The 21,408-nt window shown below is 43.1% G+C and overlaps 1 protein-coding gene across 3 annotated transcripts in view; it reads left to right on the top strand.

Moving 5' to 3' along the window:
- The first annotated feature begins 1,509 nt into the window (after nt 1-1,509).
- Nucleotides 1,510-21,408, top strand: part of arhgef10la (Rho guanine nucleotide exchange factor (GEF) 10-like a) — a 103,338-nt gene continuing 83,439 nt past the window's right edge. For 2 of the 3 annotated variants that reach the window (XM_069711285.1, XM_069711287.1), the window contains exons 1-4: nt 1,510-1,793; nt 11,932-12,231; nt 14,459-14,486; nt 20,159-20,307. In XM_069711285.1, coding sequence (XP_069567386.1) covers nt 11,937-12,231; nt 14,459-14,486; nt 20,159-20,307 — 472 coding nt within the window. In that variant the 5' untranslated portion in view covers nt 1,510-1,793; nt 11,932-11,936. Of the gene's footprint in view, nt 1,794-2,853; nt 3,047-11,931; nt 12,232-14,458; nt 14,487-20,158; nt 20,308-21,408 lie in introns of those variants that run through there. The other variant, XM_069711286.1, reaches the window with a different exon arrangement.

Consider the following 21,408-nt stretch of genomic DNA (forward strand, 5'->3'; position numbering starts at 1 on the left):
TTTGTGTTTCGTAAACTTTGGAATGCAAGTAGTTTAGTCGTCTTAGTACTTTCTGTCTCTGTCTCTGTCTGTCTTATTGTGCTCTAGAAATAAAGTCTCCTTCAGGATGGGTGTGACCTGACAGTCAGGTGGTTAAATAGCATGTGTCATGAGATATTTTTGATCCAAGTCCAGGTAGTGAAAACCCTTCTCAGCTTCCCAAGCAGGGTGCACCAGGAGCATCAGACAAGTTCTAGCAGCTCCCAGCAAGCTCTTGCAGCATTGACGCTGCATTTTCTTCAAGAAATGCACATTCTTGCTCTGTGTATTGGTGCCTCCACCCACCAGAGGTCCCCAGTCTCTCTTGCTCTCTTTCTTGCTCTTCCTCCATGCCCGGTGTCCTTCTTGCCCACATCACCTGCTCCCAGTTCGCCCGACTGTTCACCTGCAGCCACTCTGCCAATCAGCCCACTCAGTATATCCACCCCCGGTCTGCCTCTGAGGCGCCTGATGATACGGTTTTGTCGCTTCAAGTTGAGTTTTTCTAGAGTTCTGTTTTCTTGTCATTATATTGTCAGCTTTGGACTCTGCTTTTTGTGTTCACCTGCCTGGCCTTTGTAAATTCTTTGTAAGTAGTTTGTCCAATTTGGGAGCTGGAGAGATAATTGATCTGTTTTCTCTTTGCACAGCATGTGACTTTAAAAAATAAAAATCCTGCCAATATTTTCACTCTCGAGTTGCATAATGTTTACGCTGTTCAGAGGCAACACAAAGGTAGGTAGGTAGGTATATACTTTATTAATCCCCGAGGGGGAAATTTTTTTTTTTTGATTCTGATGGTATAAAAGGCTTTTTTTTTCTTTTTTTCTAATCAGCCTTTTCTGTTTCATTACATATTCTTAAATTTCATTTGTTATTTTATAATATATTAAAAAATATAATACAAAAAAAAACAAAAAAAAACGACATAACCATCTAAATTTTTCTCCTATCCCGAGACTAAACATTTCAAATACACGCGAGGTATTATTTCACAAGCAAATGAGTCACATCTATTTTTTTTTTTTTTTCCAACAAAACCTGTTTGAATTAAATGTCAGCCCTCAGTGAGAAATTCAAAGAGCTGACTCAAGTACAGCGTGTGAAGAGAGCCCTTCATCCCACACGGAAGTGTTGTGAGACAGCATTGCCCCTAATTCTCTTTGTCCAGCCCACTTCTTCTCCGGTGTCTCCCGTGATTGGTCCAAATCTCGGCCGCTCTGCATTTCATTGGCCGCATGCTTTTGCCTTTGTCACTGCGCCATTGGCCGGTTGTCACGGAGCGCCCTCGCGCTTTGCTTTTGTGCCGCTGGTCTGGGCAGCAGCGGGGGTCTGGAGGGAAGGGAGGGAGGGAAGGGAGGGAGGAAACCAAAGAAAAGGACAGAATGAGGCTGGATGGATTGAGTATTGGGGGGGGAGGCATCTAAAAAAGAAAAGAAAAAAGAAGAGGGACAGATACAGAGGGAGGAACCACAACCAAGACGGGAGAGAGGCAGAGAGAGAGAGAGAGAGAGAGAGAAAGGGGAGGGAGCAGAGAGGGTTACCTCATCTAAGGGCTGCTGGTGCACACGGTGCAGGGGAGAAGTTGTGGGAAAGTAAACAGCACAGGAGAATTCCAATCTGTGTTCAGCTCTCAGGAGACCATGAGAGATGAGCGTGGTGGACCCGGCGGTGTGGTGAAAGCTGAGTTTATGGGAGGTTACCGGCGTTAAAGGGTTCACCACCGGGGGAGCGCCTGAAGCGTCTCGGAGGGCGTTCTTGCTGAGGACGAGGAGGTGAGGAGCATTTCTAGTTGTTGTCCTTTCAAAACACGTCTCTCCTCTTTCCTTTATTCTCTCTCTCTCTCCTCCTCCTCCTCCTCCTCTTCCTCCTCCTCCTCAGCATGGTTAGCATGTTGCAAAGGCAGCAGCTTTGTCCATTGATGGAGTGGAGTTGTAAGGGTGGGGGTGGTTGGTTGGGTGGATGGGTGGTTGGTTGGTTGGTTGGTTGGTTGGATGGATGGGTGGTTGGGTGGTTGGTTGGATGGGTGGTTGGTTGGGTGGATGTGCTGGTTTGTGCCTCTCTTGTCTCTCAGTCTGACAGCTAAAGCTGAGTGGACGAGAAAAAAAACGCGGAGGCGAGGGAGACTGATGAGGACGGGGGTGGGACGGGGGACGGCCCGAGACCCCGTGTGGAAGAGCACAACGCCATCACGGACGATTAAACCCGAGCACGCTTCAGAGAGCCGGCGGGGATACAGAGGCCTTGTTATGATAGCGGCGGTTCCTGAGACAGACACCGGGGAGGATGAGTGAGGGATTGGCGACTCGTCTCAGACGCCCCCACCGCCTTCCCCTTTCCCTTCCTCCTTCCCTCCCCCTCCCATCACCTCTGGCCGGACGTTTTTCAGCAACAGTGCGAAGCTCTTCCAGCACCTCGGGCTATAAAAAGAGATTCCCTGGCCCGGGCCTGGCCTGCACCATTCCAGTTTGAAGGTTGCTTCCCGGAGTACAATAGCCCCTCCCAGGATGGATTTCACGCTGCCTCTATACTCTCAGCAGAGTAGAGAGGGGTGGGGAGGGGGCTGGGAGGATACTGGGACAGGGAGGAGAGGGGTGAGGGGGAGCTAAGGGACCTCTGACCAAGTAATTTGCATTTTAAGCTGGGGCACTGTTTCTGGGCCGGATGTCCAAGAGCTTTTTTTTTTTTTTTTTTTTTTTCTCTCTCTCTCTCTCTTTTTTTTTTTAAGGAACTCCATTGGCTCACTGTATCAGATTTTTGTTGTTGTCCCCCCCCCCCCTCTCCCCACACCCTCCCTTCCTCAGTCCCAGTCCAGCACTTCCAACAGACATTAACATCCCATGCATGCATGGCTTGAAACCACCACAAAGACTTCACTATAAGAGCGGGAACCCTCGCCCAGTTCGCCCCACGTTCGGCCACGAAAACTTGCACGGACACACGGTCGTGGGTACACGTGGGAGGCCTCGGCACTCAACTACACAATCAGCCGTTTGATAGCGGTGACACGCCTACCGGTAGTTTACTGGTACGCTCCACGACACGCTGACGAACTCTGGGAATGCACTTGGGGGGAGGAAGGGAGAGGGGTGGGAGGGGGGACAAAAACTAACGAGGGATGTTTTCGAGCTGAGGTTTGTCCTACGGTAGTTCGTCAGACTCGCGTCGCGTCGCCCAAACACGACCTGTCGCGTTTCCCGGTGAGGTCACTCGATAAACAGACTCTTGAGGCCAAATCATCACAACCGGCCACGCCGGTTGGTAACTCTCGATTAATCCCCTGATATCTGGGGCCTGAGCTCTCATGGAATTTTAGGACGATTTAAGGGGACTAATTTTAAAAGCGCCACGCGTGAGGTTTAGCCCGGAGGACAAGCGAACGCGTTCGCTCGGGAGTGTATTTTCACGTCGTGTCTGATTTGACTGGCACATCAAAGCGGCAGCCACGCCGGCTTCGCACCGATAGAGAACGTTTTTTTTTTTTTTTTTTTAACATTGGCACACATCAAACAAAACGCAATGTCAAAGCTGACGCCAAAGGCAACAGCAGACTGTGGCAGTCCAAGAAGTTGGTCACCTTTAAAAAAAAAAAAAAGAAAAAGTGAACCGATGGAGATTGTTTACATCTTGTGTTTCAGTTCTAACCCGTCTGACCTCTGTGGTCTATACTTGCACTGTAGTTGTAGTTGCACGGTTTTCACTGTACCGGAGCAATCATCGGGCTGAATTAAGCAGAGCAGGGAGGCTGATGTTTACTCTGCACTCAGAGGGAAAGTTCATCCAGAGTTTTGACTGGGAGTAGGGAATAATTGCTACTCGTTTTGGACGCTTTGCTCTCGCTCTTTACTGTCTCTTATGCAGACAATGAACGAATCAATAGAAGACATCACACAGCATCATCAAACAAACTCCAAACAGAGCTTCGCGGAGCGGGTTGTTTTGCCAAGTCTTTGATCTAACTTCCGAGTTACTGAGCCGTGAGCACACAGCGAAAGTGAGGATGATTTATTAAACAGAAGTAAGACATGGTTTTTTTTTTTCTTCTTCTTCTTCCGTCTTATAAGTTGGCTCATTCGTCAGTTTTCCTTTATGTTGAAAAATAGCAGGATTTTTGGTTCACGAAACTATATCAAAGGGGATTTCTAGCGATCTAACATCTTTTTTGATGACTGCACTTGGATTACTCAGCCGGTGAAAACAAACCCATCACGTCTGTGGTGCGTGACGACGTCTCAGTTTGGAACCTCAAAGGGTGAATGAAGTTCGAGAGGCGTGACAATGCGCCCGGCATTTAGTGGTGAAGTGTTGGTGGCATCAGGGAGAAGAGATGTTGTATGTGTGATACCGAGGGTCCCACCTCGGGCCGCAAACATCCTCTCACGTGCGTGTCATTTTCACGCCTCCGCGGCAGCTACAACCGTAGGCATCATGTTTTCGGGTCGTCCGTCCCGTCCGTCCCATTCTTGTGACCTCAATAACGCTTTGACGCGATATCTTCAGATGTGGCACAAACGTTCACTTGGTCCCAAGGAGGAAGCGGTTAAATTTCTGGCGTCAAAGGCCACAGTGATGCCACGTGCTTCTCATATTTTAATCCCATTCTCGTGACGGTAATTGGTGAAATTATGACACTTTATATCCAAAAGGTGAAAGGTCACCTTTCCAGATCTTCGATCGTCGAGCTTGAAACCGTGCTGAGTTTGTTGCTCTTCTGTGCTGTCTGGTTGAAGGTGCGTGTCAATCATCTACCTTTTATAATCGGTAGCTTCTTGGCAGCAACATCCATATTTCAAGTGTTGGCCGAGTACGTGGACACGTGTTAGGATTCCTTCAAAGTCTTGATTTTATCAGTCAAGACAGAAATGGAAGTCAAGTGTAACTTGATTGGTTGGCGGAGGCATAAAATTGTGACGCAGTAATTCTAGCTTTTTGCCCACATTAGTTTACATTGCAGCAAAAACTGGCTCCATTATGTATGTTGGGTGAGTTATTAGTAGTTTGAAGATCTACAGACAACTGTTGCTTTGTTATTGTAGAGAACTCGTGATGATTCTCAGGCAGGTTCTGGTCTCTGTTTTTGAAGTGGATTTTCTGGACACTTATTTGTGATGGGCGCCGCAGATGACGTCACATTGAAGCAAAAGATATGTGTATTTCATGCGTGTTCACGTTCGACTGCGGAAAATGGTGTGATTTTTGCCTCCAGCTGCACGAACCGGGTTGGTTTTCGGGCTTTGAGGTACCTTGAAGTCTTCCGTGAGCTCTGTATCACGGCTGCTGTTGCAGCAACAACTGTGGAATGTGTTGACAAGTGAGCCAAGACCGTCGGGCCTCGACTACAACAACTAACTTCCTGCTGGTTTTAAAACGATGGTGTGCACCTGTTCTTTTCACCTTGCATGCGAGCTTCATCTAATGCGTCTCCATAGGCAACCTTTCCTTCAGCTCTCCCAGTGAGGTTTAAAACCTCCACATTATGGCAAGTGTAGGGATCCACTGATTTTGGAACTTGACCGACACTGAACAGTCAACATGCGTTGATTTTGACCGTCTGTTTGAGAGTCTGCCATCTTAATGGAAGTGCAGTTTTAAAGTGTGGTATTAATGTATAACACGTACGCGCGACAGAGATATCTACCTGACATACAAGAGAGGCCATCGGGTGGCCACACTAGTCTAACATTTCAATTGTGAGGCGGATAACAAGACATTGATCAAAAGGTCCCTGTTGTCCTGTCAGACTTTAATTACTTTCATTAATTTCTAATGGCTGTCAGGAGGGACAGCGGCACTTACTGTACTTATCTTTCCCATATGTTTCTGTCACTCACAGCCTCCGCCTAGTGATGGATCATTAAGCGAGCTGATGCGACAGCATGTATGGAGGTGCCCTATTAAAATGTAAAATGCTGCCATAATAATGGTTTTGCAAAGCGGTGTCGGTGGAGGAAGGTAAAAGAGTGAAACTGGGATCCGACGTCCAGAATCCCTGACACTTAAAAAAAACAAAAAACTTTTTTGAGTTGGTATTGATCAACGACCCATGTCAGCTCAAGCCTCTACAGATATTTGTTTTCAGTTTGACATGTGCTGAAGAATTTTGTACCAGAATTATTCAAAAATAGACTTTGCACCGTCTAACATGGGCACAGATTCATTTTGTCACCTTCACAAGCGTTTTTCTTGATAAACGGAACCATTGTCAGCCTGACGAATTCACGACATCCCTATCTCTGGTCAGTGTTTGTGCAGTACAACACACACACACACACACACACACACACACACACACACACACACACACACACACACACACACACACACACACACACACACACACACACACACACACACACACACACACACACACACACACATACATATATATACGGTTCCCGGTGCACCATTGTGCTGTGAAACACTAATGGCAGATGGGAGGTAGAGGTTACACCCACTGTGTCCTTGATTAATGTGACATCACCGGCACATCACTGCTGTCGTGGGGCTGACATTACCGGAGCGGCTCTCGTACAGCAGAGGGCATATGAAGGCCAAACGCCCGCCTCCCTGAATGAATAATATATCCCTGCATGTGTTAGCGGCGGCAACGTGCAACAGACCAGAGGTAAAGTAGGAATAACTATCTCCAGTGCGCGTAGATAACCCTCTTATCATGCCGTGTTTACAGCGTGATGTCATATTCAACACGGCCCATGGCGCACAATCTACTGAAATTCATTTAAAAGTGAAATTTAAAATATTCATGACATTCATAATGTATAACTCAATAGGCTTTTCTTCTGTGTTTGAAACTGTTTGGTGAGGCGACGTTGTGTTTAAGCGTATCCATGAAAATCAAGAAATGCCTGTGAACAGCCGCCCACTCAGATTGTTATGCTTTTTGACAACCAAAGAAAGACACGTTGCGTCTGTTCTCAAGGAGCCGTTTGCAGTTCCTAAATTGGTTAAGTCACATTCATATCTCTTGATAGGAAGTCTACGGGGAAACCGAGGAATGGAAAGAACGCCGGCGGCGGAACCGTCTCCGGCTGACACTGTTTGTTGTCGTCAGTGGTCCGCGAGTCGCTCGTTGTCTGCTGAGTGTTTATGTGCCACTTTCCTGTAAAGGAAAACCCTGATGTGGCGCCGTTCTCAGTGACTTTCTGTTAGATTTTCCAATGCTGTTTATTCAGTCGTCACCAGCTGCTGTTCCCTGCCGTTGTCTATTGATACACTCGCCTGCCGCTGACCAGTGGCTCCACGGTTTGGTGGTCAAACGTGGCTCTCTGTGAATCGGCAGCTAGAATTAAACATGCAGCCCAGAAGATTTACCAAAAAAAAAAAAATTAAAGCTTTGAATACAGTTAGGAAACTTTCCCTTCTTTCCGTTTTCAAACCCTCTCATTTAATTTCATTTTCAAAGAAGATTACATATCCTTACTGCTTTGTGAGATGAAGTACAGCACAATAGGGAGCTGAGATGGAATTAGGCAACATGACTCGGATGCCAAGTACAAGATCCATCTCGGTAATAGGACTTCGCACTCTGAAAGTGAAGGAGGAAGAAAAAAAAAAAAAAAAAAAACAACACTAAATATGCAAATCCAAGAGCTGCTACATTTAAAACAAGACAGGGTAAGCTTTTGAAGTTTTCAGTCAGAAGCTACACTACACACGTGGCTTTTCCACCGATCACCCATTAAAGTTGTACACACACACCTCACTGTCCTCCTGTACACACACACACACACACACATGCAACATCTCTCCTCTCATTACCACGTTGGGTACACAGCGAGGGAGTTTTCCGAGCTCTATGTAGGTCAGGGACGGGGTGTGTAGGAGTTGGTTTCATCGCTATTCTGTGATGTCTCTTATTTTCCCCTAAAGAATAGCTTTCATGCACCACTACTCCCGGGGCTCTTTATTTTTCTAAGCTTGTGTCTCTTTGATGGTTTGTCCAAATGCCTCCTGTCAAACGAAGGTTGCTCAGGATACCTGTCGATTTAATTCGGAGGAGGGTATTTTTAAAAATTTTTTTTTGGTATTAGCAGGCAGCACTTTTATTCGAGGCACCATCTGTCCTGTTGATTTTGAATAATGTGAAAATCTCAATTACAACTCCGAGATGTTTGCTCATTCGAAGTTCGCTCCAGCGAACAATCGAGAGTGATTGTTCCGTCAGCGCGGCTTTCATCTGTGGAAGCACAGTGATAGTAACTTTCAATTAATCTGCAGGCTTTTATGGTGTTTATTCAAAGAATGTGCAACTTTGTTCTGACAAAAAAAAAAATCCTCCGCTCTTCCTCGAGCAACGGCTGCGGCCCAAACGACCTGTGAGCTAATCAGTGTTGCGGCCATGAATGTAGAAACAATTCTTTCTGACAGAACAGAAGTTTTATTTCCTCCACAAAGGAGTCATTGTTGATGGGACCAGTGTGTGGGCCGAATGAAGAAACTGTGTTTGTGGCACAGAGGAGGGGAAAGAGTCCAAAGGCTGCAGTGGAATATTGAAGTTGTAAACAAGCAGAGAACTGATTTCTCAAGAAAGTGTTGCGTTCCTTTTAAAACTATTCAATTTGTTTCACTGTAATTTAAAGGAGAATTTTCCCTTTGTCCGTTTTAAAACAAAAGTCAGGTGCCCTTGTAAACACAGAAACATATTTTGCATATTTCAATCATTCTTGCTGTTCATGCTGGTCATTTAAAAATGGGGGCCAGTTCTACAATCCTCAATCCAGGCAGCAAAACTTTTATCTTAAACGAGAATGAGCCTTCAGCAGTTTCGCGCGAGACGAACTGAGAAGGGATCTTCCACAGTTAATGCCTTTTTAGTGCTGAATTTCCTTTGTGTTTCCACAGCCTTTGTTTCCTTGTTAAACGGCAGCGAATTGATGGAAACACAAAGAGGGAAGTTTTTACTCAATCACTAACTTGGGAGCACCTGGATTTGTCGAATTCACTCTCCCCTCGCTCATATTGACTTCAGATAAACTTTACACGAAACAAGGATGTCGATTTTTGTCTCCATTACTTACAATAGAAGTGAATTACAAAAGGATTTTTTTTAATGGCCAGAACAAGAGGAACACGTTTCGAAAATAGCCGTGTACCATAACATATTGGTATAATATAGCACATGGCAATATTCTGAGTTGTTGACATTATTTAATAATGATATATGATGTATGTTATGTACATAAATATATGCACATAAATGAGAAGTATGGCTGGAAGCGGCTCCACAGTGGAGGAGTTACTTTCAAAGAGGAGAGCCACTTCAGTCTTGTCGAAGTGGTTTGTTTACAGATTCTCAGATGCACAACAAGCCGGGGTACTTTTAACTTCAAGTTTGAAGGTAAACTGTTACATTTATGCTGTCATATAAAAACTTGTTATTAAAACTACTAATAAAGTATTTTGCAGCATTTTGTAATATAACAGTTATTGTAACAATACCTTGAAACATCATACAATGTTAGGGACATGGTGTCCTCCGATAATAGTAATTATACAATAAGTAGTTCTGAGCCAGCAATCTGATTGGTCAACTATACATTCGTAACGTGCTTAAATCCCCGTAAAGCACATCCTGCTCATCACTAGAAATATCACTCCGCCTTCTCAATGGGAATATATGATTGGAATTGAGTTTTATATAGTATGCAGTATATTGTTGTTTTACTTGTTGTAGGTCTATTATATGTGACCCATTTGGTGAAATCGGGCTCTTTTTTGACCGGTTTGGTTTTAACACGACACGGTGCTAAAATGAGACCATCGATATCTCTTTTCAGCGGATATCTGACAACAAGATTGAGCGAGCCAAGCAGTTTAGTGTTTCTATGTGCTGTATTTATTCAGTTTGAGAAACGATCTCTAGAAGGCAATAAAGCGGACTAGATTTCATCTCTGTTGCTAGGGTCGTTGCTAAGGGTCGGCCAGCTTCCTGGAGTGTTAAACATGGCATTCATTACATTCACTTTTACTGACGCGACTGATTGTTTTCCAGTTGTTAGTCATACCCCATGCATTGCCACAGAAACGGAGATCACACTAACAAAAAAGTTTTGTATTTTGAGGGCGAATTGCCCCACAATATGAATACATTTAGATTACATGTTTTATTTACATGGTTACTTGTAGTATAATCGCAATATTACACAAGCGGGTGTGCTTTAACGTGATTATTGGCACTTCAGTGATGCTTACGGCGCCTCAGTCCTGACCGCATCACTGTCATGCCAATAATCACGTTAAAGCACACGCTCTCGTGTAATACTGCTTCAACAAAACCCATCTAAGTGTTATTTAAGAGCATTTTCAGTATTTTTCAGCATCATTTCTGTTTTGGGATAGACTTTAAAAATAGTGAACCTGTCCTTTTAAAAACATTTGAATCAGGATTCTAAGCAATCACTGTTCCTGAGCCCCAGAGCAGACAAACATCGTGTCCAAATCGAGCTGTCAGCAAGTAGTCAAAGACACCGAGAGCCGTAACAAACATTATGACAGCTCCTGTGTCCGTGTTAAACAAAAAGTGCCAACATTGATTTTTTTTTTTTTATAGTCCACAAGCAACGTGATTCGGGGCCGCGTCGCCGACCCATATTCGGCCGCCTCCGCTCAAAGCTGTCATTTTCCCAGGAGCCTGACAAACTGCCCCATCAGGACTAACAATGTTCCAGCAACTGGGAAGCAGTTCAGTTCTACTCAAAATGCAAAGCAGATGCTGGATACATTAACATGGGCAGAAACAGCCTGCACGTCATAGAAAATCCCCACTTTGTAAAATAACCAAATAACTGCGCAGCATTTTAATACCCTCATGGTACTGTATGTCATAGAAAATTGCCATTTTATTTTGAAAATATGTTAACAACAAATCTAATTTCCATGACTACAAGTGACAGTTTACCAGGCTAATTGTTGAGGAAGTGCCGTGGGTGCAAAAATCCCAGTAAATACGTATATGTCTGTATTGATGAATTTCATTATTTTTTTTAATTAATTATCAAAAATATCCGTTGTCTTACATATTTTCATTGATTAGACAACATGAAATCTGCCTCTTAATTAGTTGAGGTGTGTAATGTTGGGGAACATGTTTTCATTGAGTGTGTGGGGGATATCTTAATCTGCCACTAAGCCTCCTCAGACTTTGATTTAACAGTCGTTTTAATGACCGTATGTTATGTTTTCGAGCTGGGATTATACTTTGTTTTTCTCTCTGTGCATCTGAAATATAGAGCCGTCCGGTGTTGTCCATTACTTCGGTTTTATTTGTATCCTTTGTGAGAAAAGTGCAGTCGGCGGCACATCCTGAAGAACCTTTTGTTGTAAACACACCGACGGATCAGCAGTTCATTTCAACTCAGTGCAGTGTTGATGAGCACAATACTGATTTTTTTTACCTGAATTGTATTCTACATTTGCTTGTTTTGTGAAGCAGCTTTGGTATGTTCAGAAAGATAATAGAACATTCCCATCTTCTTGTCTGTTTACCTTTTTGTCTTTATCCAAATAATCCCCATTAACTGAGGGTGGAGGTTAACACAACACATTTCATGTTTACACATCGGTCTATTTGAAGTGCAGCTTCTTATCTGATGCAGAGTAAGACTGGTTGACGACAATCTTTTTTGTGTTTTTGTTTTGTGATGGAGTCATTTTAAAAGGGTTGCAAACCTTCGAAAAAAGATGAAATCTAATCTTTACCTCATAACTCAGACTGTCTAATATAGAAGATTAAGTTGTATAAATCTGTCATTCAAAGCCTTAAGTAACCTCATCTTTATCAATGCCCAAATCTTTTCCTTGATTACATGGTATCAGTCATTTTTTAAAGTCAAATATGTCGAAGAATCTTTTCAGAACGAAACTGTTTACACTTGAATTGTGATTGTTTTTCAGCAATTATGTCTACCATGATGTCTCAGCAACCCCCGAAAGAGGACGCAGAGGAGGAGGAGGAGGAGAAAGGGGAAGAGTTCGTGTTTGACGACAGCACAGACGAGGAGAGACTTCAGGAAGACGGTAAAGGGATCAGCTTGGACTCTGCCACACCTGTCCAGCCGCCAAAAAAAGAGGACAGTGAGACATCGGGCAGTTTATCATCACCGGTCACAGACGGCACACAACCTCTGAAAACATCACCTCCTGCTGGACAGGAGGACATTGTCCCCAAGGATGTGGCTTCAGTCCCTGCTACAGGTAATCATAATATAATATAATATAATATATTTTGTAAACTATTGCTATTTGCTGCAGGCTTAACTCTGTAAAGCCTTTAAAATAATCCAACAATGCCACACCATCTATATAATTGATCTAAAAAAAAAAAAAAAAAAAAAGCCATAACAATTAGTAAAATTGACAGATGAGGCATAAAATATCAGCTAAGCTATAAATCCCTCCTTCATAAGGATTGTAATGGTTAGATATTATTCAATCTGATTGAGAGAGGTGTTGATATATTTTAATGATTATTTTGGAGACTGTAATTTATGGTGCTGTTGAACTGAACAATGTTTGGTTTTCATTTATAACGGATACAGGAAGTCAAACATTCAGCTGACCAATCATCTAACTGCATTAGTCAGTCATGCGACACTCAGCTGACCAATGAGGTTTATTTTTTTACTATCGGGCTGGTGGCTAATGGTGTCTCGCTAAAAGTAGAAAACGAGTTTACAAGCCGCTACCAAACGCAAGGTGGTTATACTGCAGACATTCAACAGCTTGCTAGCTTATCTCTTAGCCTCAGTGACAGTGATTGCTCTTGCAGTGGATAATGGATTATTAATTTCAGTGTTACGCCACATTTCTCATGGAAGTGGTTAACACTAGCTGGCTTCCCTTAACGTTGCATCACTGTCCAGCATCGGTGCAACACTATTCATTATATATGGCCTTGATAAGAGGCTTGTGTTTGTTATATTGGATCACCCTTACTCATGAAAACTAACCCTGGAAATATTACATCCTGTTTGAATCATATTAGCAATGCATTGTATTTAATTTGCTGATAAAAATGTTTTGGGTTAAAAGCTTCATATGATATACCAAATAAATGGTGGTTAAGTTGGTAAATACATGTAAAATATCGTGAAGTACAAGTATAAATAGTATAAATGCTGCTTTCAAATGGGGTCGTATTTACCGTATACGAGGGAGAGTCCACATGAACGGCGAACACGAAAATGGAAGGTTTTATCAGCGCAGTAAGTGAAAACATCTGTGTGGGTGCTTGGGGTTAAACTAATCAAAAAAACAGCTCCACTTCTCTTGGCTACAACAGACTATTGCAAATAAATGGTAACATTAAAGTAGAAATAAATTACAACTTTATTAACCACTCTGGTGGAAATTGCTGTCGGCTATTGTGATATTTTGCACCACTATTGTTGGGTGTGAGCTTACACAGTTGATTGAACACGTGTAAAGATAATTAGAGTTGCTGTACTGTAACCAAAACCCATCTACTCTCCTCTCGACATGTACAGTCATCAAACTGCTTCTAGGCATAACAATGAACCACTACCCACTTACCCTCTGTACAATAACTTGTCTTGAATAAACTCTTATATAAATGTCCTTACTCAATGATCAGTCTTTCTGTAGCCACACACCCTTTGAGTGACTTCAGCCAGCTGTATGTTGTTTTAATCTCTGCCTAACAGGATTTATTGTTGCCTGAGGCGGACAGGCATTAGGGAGCAGAGTTAACTTTCCTCTTAATTGGATGAAATTATGGAGATATAAGTGTGATATATTTACTACCTGGCTAATGTTGGCCAACAAGCAGTGGTAATTACACAGCCAGATAAAGAGGGAGATTTAGGTCTTGAGGAAGTTCTGTTGGACAAAGTGAAGCGATTAGGTCTTAATTAAAAGGCCTTTTTTTTTATTTTTTTTTTACCAAGTCTATGTGTGGTAATCCGTTAAGTGGGCTGTGATAATACATAGGGGAATTCTGGGCGTTGATACTAGTGCGTAGCGGAGGTCTGTTATGTAATCGGGGGCTGAGCGCAGCTGAGATTCAGATCCCCTCCCTCACCAGATGACATGACTTTACATGATGAGATCCGAAGAAAATCGATCATTGCCTTTGTTTAACAACGCCTCTGTTGTACGTACCTTTGCTGGTAGAATATATTACAACCAGGCAAAATCAATGGTATGCTTGACTATTTTCCACATATTCTGTAATTATCTCGACTCGGTAATACTTCATCACCGGTTGTTTTTACTGCCTCAACACAAAGGTGCCCTCAAGCAAGTGCATATCCATTTTTTGACAGTGATGTTTTTTTTTAAAAGTTCTACTGTATACAAAAAGTGTGAGAGAACAAATAAACATGTTTTTCTTTAATTAATTTTCTTCCTTTGCTTTGGAACAGCTTGTCTCATGTTTTCTCTGTTTTCCTCATTTTGGCAGATGTTCCAGTTACTGAGTCACCCAGCCGGTAAGTTTTCTCTGATTCTTATCACAGCATGGGTGAAAATCACTGAAAGGTGGTGGAAAGCGTAAATCAACACAAGACCACATCAGCGCTGTGTCATTATGCCGGAGATAATGTCATGCTTACACTCCATCCAAACCCTGTGATGTCATGCTACATCTATTCGTATGACATTTCGATGCCAGATGGTACGTCACACCGACAGACTGACGAGCGGTACTGTCAAGTATACAGTAATGCTGCTGATACAGTTGGAGGTGGAAACCATAGGAAACTCATGATGACTAGAATAGGAATGAGCATTTTAAGTAAAAACGCCATCTGATACTTGCTGGGAACTATTCGACTTTTACTTGAAGGCCCTAATCCCTCCCCGTTTATGTTTCATAATTCAGTAAGTGTCATGGTTGTGGTGTTCTGCTCTTCATTATTCACTCTGGTTTTAGTTTTCCTCTACTATGCCTCTTGCCTCTTCAGTCCATCCGCTCCAACCGGCCCTCCCTCTCAGCTTGTTGCTTCACCTGATCGTTCCCACCTCCCTGCTCACGTTTTCACACTTCGTCATTAGCCTCCTGTGTTTATGTACACACTTCCTTTACTCCTCCACTCTTTGTCACTTTGCTGACAAAGAGTCAGCCCCCCATGTTTCTGCTCCATGCCTGTTGTCCTGCTTGTGTTTGCACCTTGCCTGAACCAACCCGCCTTGCATTGTGCATTTCGGTCCACCAGGCTGTATCCGTGGGGTGAATTTAATTGAAAAGGTCACCCCGAGGGTTACACATGAACCTTTGGGATATTTGTGTAGATACTACGGGTTTTCTCTGCTGAAGAATTGAGTTAACTGCTTTTAATATTTTTGTTTTCCGCCCCAGTACAATGCAGGTGAATCGAATGTTATTTGTGATGCTCAAAGCTTTCATTAAGTTTTCTACTAATTTTATTTTATTTTATTTACATGGCATCAAATCGTTACGCATGCCTTCAACTCAGGGTAGGTTACATATTTCGGATTACAGCTGACATTTTTACTTTTCATAGCAAGAAAATAAATTATATTTCTATAGAAATTCATTCCAGTGAGCACGCATTAACTATGCAAAAGAAGACGTGTTTAAGTTCAAGTTTATTGATTACACTTACAGTATGTCCCTGTTATTATTTTATATAATTCCTCCCACCTAAGAAGTGGTGTAATCAGCCAGAATAGCAGAAAAAAGCTGCGTGGGTGTTCAAGGTCTTCGCAGAACCTTTAAAATGAAAGCATGTTTGTTTACCACTTGCAGTAAATTCGATTCTGTTCTGCTGTGATATAAGGGAAACGACCCATAATACTTGTAGAGTTCAGGGATGAGAGTTTCGACATCCCTCTATAGAAATATTCAAATCCATCTCACGTCTTCAGTGTTGGTAATGTGAAATGAACTGTATAGTCACAGTATACATTTCTGGCTGAGTAGGTGTATAAGTGAAATGACCTCCGTGCTGATGCTGTCAGACATCATCTTTCGTTCAATCAAAAAGGCATTTGGCTTCGAGGCCTCGGCACAGTAAATGATAACGTGATAGTTTATTGATTCCTCCAAGGCAACTGTCTTTCTGCCTCCCCGACTCCACGGGGAGGTCAGCGGTGAAAGTCACCTACCGAACAGCAGCCCGGGAGCTGATCGACACACAGACAATCTTTCCAACGGACATTTTAGCTCGCGGTGAGCTTGAGCTCAGACTCTGCATTTGAAAGGCAGCAATCCTTTTTTTTTTTTTTTTTTTTTTTTTTTTTTTAGACCCCCCCAAGCAATTTGAATCACATCAATATTAAACAAAGTGAAATAAAAACTGAAATATAGTTTCTAGCCGAGTAGATTGAAACCAATTCATTTTCCATTTTCTTGTTTGTTTCGTTTAATCAAACCAAAGCAAAAAAATAGTCTAAAAACACACTGGTTCAGATCATTATGTATCTTTATGTCCTGCATGATGATGCCATGCAGGGGCCCCAATTTGGGTGACCCTGCCCCCCCATTACCTCCCCACCCCCACACACACACACACACACACACACACACACACACACACACACACACACACACACACACACACACACACACACACACACACACACACACACACACACACACACACACACCTGTGCTTCCAGGAAGTGTGCTCAGAAACACTGGATTCCTGTGGGCTTTCCTGTGCTGAAATGAGGGGCCTGTATTTCGTGCACAGGTGTGAGAGTGGCTTTATGTGTGTGTCTGTTTCTGCTGTGTGTGCATGTGTGTGTGTCTGCGATAAAGTCCCAGCGAGGTCTTGGCAATTTCTCATGCAGGGGGATTTCTGCTGAGCGCACATTTCCACGTTGGTTTAGTCAATAGTGTTCCTTTCAAAAGAAGAGCTATCAATAGCACTTTCCACGATCAAGGTGTTAAGACTGTCAGCACATCCAAGCACATCTGTCAGCACTTTTAGAATAAAATTGCCAAAATTACTTTGTGATTGTTATTGCGGAAATATGGGCTTTTCTTAACACTGCAATGACAGCACAGCAGCCCATTACAGCAGCGAGGCTCAGGGCAGCATTTCTCTCCCGTGAGTGTTTGACACCAGCATTTTCTTCTGGCATCACTCTTTATCCCTTGACAGATAGTTTTCATTAAACGAATTGAACCGGACCTCCGCAATAAAGAGAATAACACAAAAGATACCATGACAACGAGACACGTATGCGTCTGTTTTATGTACCCAGAGCTCTGACCTTATACAGTATTACTTTACTTAGTTTTTTACAGCTTTTTTTCCCCCCTATAAGTTTTTTGTTTTTGCGTTCACCTTTTTGCCCTTTTTGCAGCCTTGCAGAACTTCACACTTTTGCCTTTGCGAAGAAACTGATCCAGTGTAGCTCAGGAAATAAATTTATTTTTCACAGCCACTTTGTTTGATGGCCTCTCACCTCGTTGTACTTGCCTCACTTAGGTGTGCAGTGAAAGCAAAAGGAGAAAACAAAAACGGTAGCCTACAAGCATTACAAGCAAAGTTGTACACAAATAACGTGGCGGAGCTGTGAACCAGACACTTCGGTTGCTGTCTAATTGGAGTCTGTCATGTACAGAACAGCGAAAGCAGCACCACCCTGGTGCATCATGGGAATGGTTATCTGTGAGGAGTGGGCATCAGTTTGTGGAGGAGACATGACCTGAGGACAAACAAAGCTCCATCAGTGCGGTCAGCACAATGCTCATGCAGTTATGAAGAACAGCGATGCCCAGGAGAGATCAGGGGCCAAAACGAGCAGAGCTCTGCATGCAGCACTGCCCGGGTGCAGTCGCTGAAGGCAATGGAAACAGATGGAAGTGCGAGATTTGCATTCAAGCAGCTTCCACTTTAGGCTGTGCTCTGCCCCGGGCTATGTCTTTTGCATTGAAAAATGATTCCTGTTTCTCTCCTTGAGCTGTATGACTCACTGGGGCTTATAGGCACAGATAAGTTGTGAAGGGGTGTGCAAAGATATGCCTGAATCGATAGCCACAATGCTCCAATCACTCACACCTGACACGAATGCATACGGGCAGGCCGACGGAGCTGTGCATCGCTATTGTTCTGGCGCCGCTCTTTTCCACGCAAGCAGTTTTAACGACAAGGGATCAGTTTATCGTTGGAAATGAGTTGACAAGCAGCTCTTTTTTTCGTTTTCATGTGGGTGGAGATCATTTTTGTCCTTCAGATTGAGATGAATGATCCCGCGTCATAGAGAATGCATCGGAGTAATACCTTGCAGTCGTTCGCAGCTTGACACCTCTGCAAAAACCAAATGGTTGCTATCAGTAGGTCTGATACGGCATGTTGGCAGGGCATCTATTTAGAGGGAGAACGTGGCACAAACACAACCAGACTATGTTCATATGTTATTATATGTGCTTGTAATATTCTCTCTCTTTGGGCCTCCATCATTCCACACTTTCACATTCCACTTCTACGTTGCTTCATCGAGCATGTAGAACTACATTTAGAAACAAACACGTGACTTAAACATCATCACACTTAGCCACACCCCTACTGGTTGCTGATTGGTCCGCCCTTCGAGCAGATTCCCCAGACTGTAATCACAGTGAAGACTAAAGATGGGAGCAATAGGAGGACACTGCCAAGTTACCAGATTAAACTTAGTTTGCGTTTTCTGATATGTTTATCTGGAAAAAAAAGTATTCTAAAGCCGCTGTTTGTGACTGACACATTTGACTTCATTCTCATGTCGTGAATCGTATCACTTATTCATATCCGTATAAAGCAGGTGCTACAAACAACCTTGTGCTTTCTTTTCTTCCTCACACATAAAGTGACCTACATGGTTCACCTGTTATTGTGCCCGATGCGGTCTTACAAGATTGTTGAATCCAGATAGTTTTCTTCCATTGACATTTGAAAGTACAGCAACAGTCTGACAGGTCTCCTCCCTAACAGCCTCAAATCACAGCATTTTGTGCACATTATTTTCCTGGCGTGTCTTGTTTGTCTACAAGTCGCCCATCAGTCTGAGTGGCTGCTGCTGGTGCCGCTGCTAGCATTGCAAGTGTTGCTGAGGTGTTTAGCAGAGGGACAGATTTAATTAGTGTAGATGGAGCTCTCCTACACGCTGGATGCTGTCATCAGCTGTGATCAGTCATGTGGGGGAGGTCCTATCCCTCACTGGCAGCATCAATACAAGCATTGTGATAGCTGTGTCAAAAAGTCTTTCCCCTGTAATGGTAGAATCTGTTTTTAATAGCTGGTTCAGGACATGTTTTCATTCAAAAAGCTGCTGGTGATTATAGTAAGCCGCAGGCATGTCAGATAATGATTTGCCAGTGCTCACGAACACATTAACTAACACAAGCAACAAACATTTGGTATGATCTTGTTTCTTTCTTCTTCACATGTGGCTTTGTGGACTGAATTCTGTAATTCTGATTTTTTTTTTTTTCTTTTTTTTTGTTACTGTTTTCAGTTTGACTTCAGGCTTTTTGCGATTGGAGAAGTTTCATAACCACAGGGCCTGTGAAGCCCACATAGACAACAACAGAGCAATAAATAAAGAAAGCCCACACCTCCAACACAGCTTAACAATCCTCTAAGTTTGTTATTGGTGATACAATTTTGAAAGAAAAATGTTAAATCTGTTCACGACGGCATTGAAATACAAACTGAGGTAGAGAATTGTGGGATACATCGTCCGATGATTTTCATTCATTTTGTGCAGTGGAAACACCGTCTTTCTCGATCCACGTTGCAAATTGACACCAAAAACGACTTACTTCTTCACCGGCCCGTGTCCTCACTTTCTGACAAATTTCCTTAAAATCTGTTTATTTGGTTTTTTAAGATATCTCTCTTTCCTATCAAATAAACAGACAACACAAAAGGAACAGGAAACACAAGATGTTCGCCCATGTGGGAAAAAACTAGTGTTCCTACTTTTAACATGAAGTTGCTTCAAAAAACATCCTAATAATGTGACAATAGCCGGCAGTATGTGTTCTGTTAGACTTTAGGGAGTGTGCGTCTGTATGCTTGGATGGCAAAGAACTATTTGTGACCTCCAGCCTCTCTGCCTCCCTTTCCTCTCACCGAAATTAACTTGTAATGAGACAACCAGCACTCGGTTGTTAGTTTAACTGTGATAATGTTTGGGTACCTTCCAGGGCCTCAGCAGCAGCAGCCGAGCCCAGCACTGCAGCTCCACATGTGGGTGAGGAGCTTCGGGGTCTTCCCGCGGCACCGTCGGCTGATTCGGGACACCGAGGCAAAGAAAGCATCACGGAAAGCGGCAGCTCGAGGGACATCTCTGAAGGTAGAAAACTAACTTCTATTGACAGTGAACTGATGCACCTTATAGTGTAGATCAAGGGCTTCAATTTCAGAGCAAAAAGATTCAATCTAAGCTTGCTCTGGGATTCAAACTCATTCCACCTGCGTATTATAGTGTTCACATTGCGGACAAATCCGATAGAAAAGCAATTGGACCTCCAAAGCTGCGCAGAGCTGTGGACCTCACCATAATGTCACCGGCAGTATAAACTGTGCGCCAGTATTTTGTTAGTACTACACATTGCTTCCCTTGACCTTGATCAAAGGTGGCAACAACACCATATTACAAATCTACGGTCATCTTATGGCTCATTGATTTCTCTGGTGAAAGGCCAGACACACATAAAGACACACACCTACTACTGCTCCATTCAAATATATACCGACACAATACACACACACCCACACTCGCTCTCACACACAGACGGTCTCTGCTGTGATTTGATTTCTACACAGACATGACATGAATCCAATTAATTCAGGATGAGGATCAATAGAGAACCATTTCCATGAGGGAAAATTGCTTTTGGATTTCGACTCGGTCAGCAGTGCCGTTGTTATTTGAAGGTGGTTCAGAAATGCGAGATGTAAAGGAGCCCTGCAGTACTGCACGACATTTCTTATGTCCCTACTCTGTTGATGTATTCACACACACACACACACACACACACACACACACACACACACACACACACACACACACACACACACACACACACACACACACACACACACACACACACACACACACACACACACACACACACACGCACACACACACACAGGCCTCGGCTCTAATTAAGAATGCACACGGTGTGGTTAAGCTGATCGAATAATAAAAGTATATGAACCCCTTCTTTCTTACTGATATCTAGTGTTATTAACAGGGAGTGGAAAATGCAAGGCAACTTAAAACAAGATAAATGACTGCCCTCGTGCTGATCCTAATGAGGAATCTATTACACTTCTGCATTTATGTTTTTACACTTGCTGCTTTTTAATTTCAGTCTGCAAACATCAGACTCCTGGAAATACTTTGCATACATATGTATAAACCTGCTGTGGCGGGAATAACTGTTTATTA

The sequence above is a fragment of the Brachyistius frenatus genome, unplaced genomic scaffold, assembly GCF_029030835.1.
Source record: "Brachyistius frenatus isolate BFR_SWC_R1_liver_20210118 unplaced genomic scaffold, ASM2903083v1 Contig_98, whole genome shotgun sequence".
Classification (NCBI taxonomy): domain Eukaryota; kingdom Metazoa; phylum Chordata; class Actinopteri; family Embiotocidae; genus Brachyistius; species Brachyistius frenatus.